This window comes from Malurus melanocephalus, unplaced genomic scaffold, assembly GCF_030028575.1.
Source record: "Malurus melanocephalus ecotype Western Australia unplaced genomic scaffold, MMel_1.1 scaffold_505, whole genome shotgun sequence".
Classification (NCBI taxonomy): Eukaryota; Metazoa; Chordata; class Aves; order Passeriformes; family Maluridae; genus Malurus; species Malurus melanocephalus.
The window spans coordinates 127199-134407 of record NW_026623737.1 but is presented as its reverse complement, the minus strand read 5'-3'; the positions used below and the strand labels follow the sequence as shown (position 1 = coordinate 134407).

Genomic DNA, 7209 nt, shown 5'->3' with positions numbered 1-7209 from the left:
CTTGTGCGGCCGCTGACGGCTCCCCGCGGGTGTGGGAGCAGCTCCCGGGCCGGGAGAGGGTTTGGGATCATCCCTCCGCCAGCCGCCCTCCCGCAGCCGTGAACTCCCGGGGGTTTGTTTTCTTTTTCTGCCCAGACCTACAACAAGTTGTGTCAGGTCGCTGGTGACACTGCCGGGCTGTTTTGCTTTCCCTCGCTATCATCGCTATCAAGTAGGAGTTAACAGCTCTTGTTTATACAATGCCTATCTGGCCAGGGGCTGATTTAATACCTCCCACTTCTTTTAAGTGCAAATAGACTCTAATGTGTGTATTAGGCTACTTGAGCGGCTGTTCTGCTGAAATACTCGCTTTCCAAATAACTTATCTGCAGTTAATGCCGGCCAGAGGAGAAGAGCAAACTTCTTAAGAATTTAGCAAWAAGAAAAAGAAAACAATCCCTTTAATATTCCTCCCTTCCCCGGGCTAAGCCTTTGGMCGCCCGGAGCTCGCTGGGATTTCACGGGCGGGATCCTGGGATGGTTCACGGGTCACAGCCCTGATCCGGCTCCTCCAGAGCATCCCAAACCTGAGCCAGACCTCTCAGGGGACGCGGAGCTCCCGCGGTCCCGCTTCCAGCCCCGCGTGGGTACGGCCCSGGCATCCCGCATCTTTGCCGGCCCCTCCCGTGGCTACCGGCGGGCTGGGAGCAGTAGCCTCGCTGCTCAGGCAGCGTCTGCAGCCACGCTTGGCAGGAGAGACAAAGAGAAACCTCATCCCTGAGCGAAACTGCGGAGTTTCTGCTGAGTCACAGCCATCAGGGAATGGGGAGAGCAATTACAGCCGAAAACTGGGAAGGCATCCCAAACAAATTGGTTATAATTAACAAGTAGAAGAATAACACCAGTAATACCATTAGCAGGCCCAAAAGCCATTTGCAATATAATATCTATAATTAGACAGTGCTCAGCAAAAGCCGGGGCTGAGCTGTTTGCCCCGGGAAGGGAGGGCAGGTGAGCCTGAAGCATCGCGGGCCGAGATCCGGGGCACAGGGCACTGGACAGCACCCAGGAACACCCAGGAGGATCCGAGAGTGACCTGGCTCCAGCCACGGGCGTGAGGGGGATATCAAGGGGACAGACAAACCTGCCTTCCTCTCCCAGCTCCCTCCAGAGGATTCAACATTCTTGGACATTCCCTTCCCTGGAAGCATCCAAGGYCAGGTTGGACAGGGCTTGRAGCACCCTGGGATAGTGGAAGGTGTYCCTGCCATGGTAGGGGTGGCRCTGGATGARCTTTAAGGTCCCTTCCAACCCAAACTGGGGCTGCTGGGGTTSGACCTGAGCTGCAGCTGAGACCCGACAGTGAGGCCCGGGCACATTCCCTTCTCCTGCTGTCCCAAATTCCTGTCCAAAACTTTGTAAGTCCAGCTCTGTGGAGCTGCCAGGGGGATCCCGGTGCTCTCCCTCCCCCCAGCACCCGSAGCACCCATGGGTGCTTCTCACCCACCCGTCCCAAATTCAGGGACACGGGAGGAAAATCTTGGTTTTGATGCTGGGAGCCTCCCGGGGGCTCGACGGGGTTCTGGGGTGTCCCAAGCCGGGGTTCAGCCACCCGGCTTCCCCCGACCGTGCAGCAGAGCCGGGGGCGCTGGGCCCGGCCGGGCCCTGGGGTTGCTCAAGCGAAGCCGCGGCGGAGGGCGAGGTCCGGTCCCGGGAGCCGCGCTTGTGAAAGGCCGCTGGGGCCGGCTGTGGCAACACCGGCACTACCGGCAACTGCCGCTCCTCCCGGACCGCCTGGAGACGGCACGGCCGTGTGGGAGGGATGGGGGAAGGGACCCCAAAGGTCTCATCCAGCCCCTGCCGCCAGCAGGGACAGCTCCCCCCAGCCCGCGCGGTTCCGGCCCCATCCCGGTGCTTCCCGGTGCTTCCCGGTGCTTCCCGGTGCTGCCAGCTGGGGATCCTTGCGGCCGCCACCACAAAGCCCCCGGTGCCACGGAGGTTCAGGATCGAACCCTCTCTTGCCAGAGGGGCTGGAAAACCTCGCTGCCATGAGCAGATAAAGCCCAGCTTCCCACAAAACCAAATATCCGGGCTCGATGGGGCTGCTCGCTCCCGAGCGTTTCGCTGCCTTCCCACTCTGAAATCCTTGTTTAGATAAACTTGAAAGCTGAAGGGAATTTGGCAGGCAGGGTCCTGCCCTGCGCGGAGGGCAGATAATGTCACCTGCAATGTAAACACACACCATTGACCGGGCTGGGACCGGCTTGTCAGCGATAAAGTCACCTCTGGGGCGGCTCCCGTCACGCCGGGCGAGCTSGGCTGCGCCGCGCAGGGAGGAGGGGACGCAAGGGACACACGTGGGTGCGGGTGTGTGTGGCATCTGTGTGCACACGTGTGTGCGGCCGGGAGTCACCTCTGCCCCCGCCGCCTTCTCCTGCAAATCCGCCTTGTCCGAGGAGGCTGCAGCCCCTTCCCAGCGTCACCTGAACGCGGCTGGGAAGGGTGGATGGAGATTTTGGGGAAAGATGGGGGTCCTGTCTGGGCTGTTTGGGACCTGTTTTCCCCAGAGAGGGGTGGGGAGGCTGAGCTGTGTCTGTGCAGATGTTCAGACCCTTCCAGCTGTCCCCGCCCTCCTCCTGCGGGATTCTTCCTCCCGTTGGTCCCACAGCTGCGTCATTGGGGTTTGGGGGAGCTGTGGACACCCCCGAGGGGTCAGCGGGGCCGGAGGGGTGGCAGTGCCAGGGAGTGTCCGTGGGAGGATGGGGACAGCTTCTGTTCCCCGCAGAGCAGCTGTGGGAAGGGAAGGGGAAGGGGAAGAGCAGCTCCGACGGTTTCCCCGAAAGGCTGCTGGGGACAGAACAGTGTCACAGCGTGTCACAACCCCCTGTGCCCAGAAGCTGAGGGAGAGGTTTCCCCCTGGACACGGGGAGGGGGAGGAACATCTCCTGCTTCCTTTCCCGGTTGTGCCACCTCAGAGGGCACCGGGAACGGGGCACATCAGGGCAAAACCACCCTTGGAATTGTCACATCCCAAGCGAGAGATCACCCGAAAAGCCCCAGTGCCTCCTGCTCTCCACATTGACATGATCCTCTGGGGAGCTGCTCTTTAATGGTGACACTGGGTGTCATTGAGTGTCCCCAGAGCGCTTGGTTTCATCCTCATCCTCATCCTCAACTCAACCTCATCTTGTATTGTTTCCATCCATAGTGACACTGTGTGGTGTCCCACTCATGGTGACAAAGGCACCTCGTGGCCAGCTGAGAGAGGTGACAGCAGCTTCTCCCACTGAGGCTTTTCCTGAGATCCTTCAGAAAGAGAAAACCCTCAGAAAAAGAAAAATAYGTTCCGGGAAAAGATCACAGGTTTCTAATTGGGATGTGCAAATATCAATTTAAGCAGATCTTAAATCAATATGAACCAGAACGTTTCCTTTCACCCCTAATCATTCTTTAGATTCTTTTTTTTTTTTTCCCCCGAAGCAGGTGAGTTTCAATAAGCTAAAATAAAACATCTCCTCTTTCTGTGCAGTCCCAGCATGAGGAATATCAATTAACGAGAGCCATCCTTGGCCGCTGGAGTTCACCACAACAGCGCTGGAGCTGCGGCTCGATGGGAATGGGAAGAAAATTACAACCTTCTCAGGGAAACCATTAAGTAAAAATCAGAATTTGTCCATAAGTACCACAGGGGGAGGGGCACAGCCCAGCTAATGGGTTCTATTTTGAGCAATAAAGGGAATTTTCAGTGCAAAATCGCTGCTTTCTGTTCCTCTCCCTGTGGCCTCATGTCCCTGGAGTCTGCTCCTGGAAAGTCCCTGGGACAGAGGGTCTGGCTTGGCCCCACCACGGGAATCACCCCTTTGTCCCTCTTTTCCAGTTCAGTTAGCACAGAGTGAGGATTGCACAGAATCATMGAGTCCTGGAATTGTTTAGAAAGGACRTTAAAGCTCACCCAGTGCCACCCCCGGCCATGGGCTGGAACACCTTYGACTATCCTACATTCCAACTCAGYCTTGGACACTGCCAGGGATCCAGGGGCAGMCACAGCTTCTCTGGGCACCCTGTGCCAGGGCCTCCCCATCCTCACAGCCAGGAATTCCTTCCCAATATCCCATCTAAATCTCTGCTTTTCCACCATGAAGCCATTCCCTGTGTCCTGTCCCTCCATCCCATGTCTCCAGTCTCTCTCCAGCTCTCTTGGAGCCCCCTTCATGCCCTGGAAGGGTTTCTGCAGTCTCCCCTTTTTCATGCCAGGAATGAGCCCAGGATGAGGTGGGAAGAAGGGCAGAATGCTGAGGAAGGGCAGAGTGTTCTGTTCCTGAGTCTCTCCCAGGGGGAGAATTCCCAGGTGCTGTTYCCTCTAATTTGGGATCTCCTGGGAGCGAAGGGGCTCTGTGACACCAGGAGCACCAGTCACGTTCTTCCACTAAATATCCGTCTCCCTGGAAGCCCTTGGCAGCAGGAGCTGCCAGAGAGAGCACTTGGAGGAGAAATAAGAACGTGTTTCACCACGAATATTTCCAGGGTTGCTCCCTGCCATTATTTTTTGCTGTTTTTCTGGCATTGGCGATTCCAGGAGCTGCTCCGGCTCCGTGTGCTTCAGAGAACTGTCCTCCCATGTTATCCCATAGACTTTCCCAGGATCTGCCTTCCAGAGGGGCTTTGCTCCCCGAAGGGCACCACAATGGGGGTCCCGATGGGTGATTCCATGGACACCCCAGGGGAACTCCAGTGGACATCCTGATGGATGCCCCAATGGACATCCCGATGGGCACCCAACGGATACCCGCTCCCATGGGTGACTAAACAGGCACCCARTGAACATCCCAATGGGTGCTCCAATGGATAGGATACCCCAAGGGATGGATGCCCCAATGGGCATCACGCTGGGTGCTCCAAAGGATACCCCRGTGGATTGCTGAAATTCACCCCGACCCTGTGCAGTGGAAAAGCTTTGCAAAGAGCTGCTGCCTCAACAGACAAAAAGCCAAAAATGAAAGCCGAATGGAGGCAAAATTCGGGAATCAGGAAGAACTGGGAAAGGCGGAGGAGGCAGGAAGGGCGCTGGGGGAGCGACCCCGCKGTGATTCCGCTCCGCGATGGATCCGCGCCGGGCTTTGCGGCACTCCGGCCGAACACGGCGGGCCCCACGTGGGGCGGGGGCGGGGCCAGGCGGCAGCAGCCAATGGGCAGCGTCAGGCGCTGACAGCACCCGGCACGTCACCAACCGGAACGCGCCCAATTAGCGGCGGGCGGGGGGGCCGGGGCACCCCCATCCCGCACCCCGGGGGTCAACGGGGCGCTCGCACCCCCCACACCGGGAACGAGGACGGGGAGGGATTTCGGGGCGTTTTGCCCTCTATGTATTATTTAAGCGGCGGCGCTTCATTCTTGTCGAGAAAGCCCCGAGCCGCGGCGTTGCCGCAGAGATCGCGGCGGTGCCGCGGCCCGCCCGGCTCGGCGGTGACAGATTGTTTGAGCTGGAGGAAGCGCCGGCCCGGGCTAATTACGCCGCCATGGCGGGCGGGCGGCGGGCGGGGGCTGCGCGCCGGCGGCCCCGCGTGGCTTTGATTGACAGCGCCGCTCCCTCCCGCCAATAGCGTTGGCGCTGCGACCCGCTCCGCGCTGTGATTGGCCAAAGGGCGGCGCGAGGCTCGCGGCCCCACGTGGGGCGGAGGCTCCGTCTGACGCGCGGGCGAGCGGCCATTTTGTGCGCTGGGCCGGGCCTGGCCCGCCCGTGGGGCCGCGGCTGCCCCGGACCCGSTCCCTGCGGCCCGCCGAGACCGGGCCTGCTCCCGCTCCGGTGCGGCGGCCGCGGGGCTCTCCCTCGGGGGCGCAGCCGGGTATCCCCCGGGCGCGGCGGGAGGGCCTGACGTTAACGCCATTACCCGTGTTCCTCGTTAAACCCCCTCAGGCGTGAGGGGAGGCGCGGAGGGGGAGCAGCGCGGCCCTCACGATACATCAAAGGGGCCGCGCGGCCGCCGGGGGAGGCAGGGCGGCCTTYGCGCCGCCCGCCGGTGCGGGAGGCTCACACCGAGCGCTTTCCCGGTACGGCGGCACGCGGAGCGGAGGCGTTACGGTGACAAAGCGCTYGCGTTTGTTTTACAGCCCAAACCGGGCCGCTGGAGCGAGGTTACGGCAGCGCCGGGCCCGAGTCACGGCCGGGCCGGGGGGCGCGGGGCAGGGCGGGGCCTGAGCGGGGCGGAGCCCTGGGTGGGCGTGGCCCGCGGACACCCCTCCGTCAGACACAAGCTGCCATTGTGACGTCTCGCCSGCGCCGTCCAATCAGCGCGAGTCGCTGGCGGCCCCACGTGGGCGCGGCGCTTCCCCATTGGCTGGAGGCGGCGAGGCCGCCCGGGTTTTGTCCCCCGCCCGCCGCCCCGCTCCGCCCGGGCGCTGTGGCGGCACCGCGTGCTCGGGCGCCGCTGCCCCGCTCCGCGCCCGCTCCGCGATGGCTCCCGGAGTTACGGCGATCCCGGCTGGACGCAGCTGAACGGCCGCCCCCGGGCGGGGGACCCGCTCGCACCTCGCATGTCCGCGGCGCCCGGGAAGTCGGATGTGTACGGCCTTCCTCCCCCTCCTCCTCTCCTCCATGGCCGTCGTGCTCCGGCGTTAGTTCCTGGCTTTGCTTCCCCTTCTCCCGGCCGCAGGAATACCGCGGGACCCTCCTCCCGCCGCCGCGTTGTTGTTGTTGTCGCTGTGGCTTTTTGATTTTTTTTTTCCTTTTTTTTTCGGGGGGGTGATTTTTCTTTTATTTTTTTTTTCCGCCAGCGAGTGCCGGAAGGAGGGGGGGGTGAGGAAGCGGAGGCCCGCGGAGCGCGGCGGCCGGGGGGGTCGGCACCTGGCCCCGGCGCTGCGGGGTTGGGCTCGGCTCCGCGGGCGCCTCCCCGGCGGTGCGGGGCCGGGGGGGGGAATGTGCGGGGGGGAACCGGCCGGGCCCGCTCCCCCCCCCCCCCTCCGCCCCCCGCACGGACTTTCCTCTCGTCCCTTTGTTCAGTTCTCGGCCTCTCCGGGAGCGCTCCGAGGCCGGCGGGCAGCAGCGGCAGCTCCGCACGTCGCGATCGCCGTAGCGAGGCTCGGCGCGGCTGCTTCCAGTGACCGCGCCCCAGCCCGGCCATGTACCCCCAGGGCCGGCACCCGGTGAGTCCCGGTACCCCCTCCCGACTTCATCCCGCACCCCCCGTTCCCCTCCCACCGCCTCCCCCGGTCCCCCCTCCCTCTCTTCCTGCC

The 7209-nt window shown here is 62.3% G+C and overlaps 1 protein-coding gene across 7 annotated transcripts in view; it reads left to right on the top strand.

The window, feature by feature from the left end:
* Window positions 1–6353: 6353 nt before the first annotated feature.
* Window positions 6354–7209, top strand: part of TLE3 (TLE family member 3, transcriptional corepressor) — a 27664-nt gene continuing 26808 nt past the window's right edge. For 5 of the 7 annotated variants that reach the window (XM_057381346.1, XM_057381344.1, XM_057381340.1 and 2 more), the window contains exons 1-2: window positions 6354–6590; window positions 6977–7119. In XM_057381346.1, the coding sequence (XP_057237329.1) occupies window positions 7096–7119 (24 nt within the window). In that variant the 5' untranslated portion in view covers window positions 6354–6590; window positions 6977–7095. The remainder of the gene's footprint in view (window positions 6591–6976; window positions 7120–7209) is intronic. The other 2 variants (XM_057381345.1, XM_057381343.1) reach the window with 1 other exon arrangement.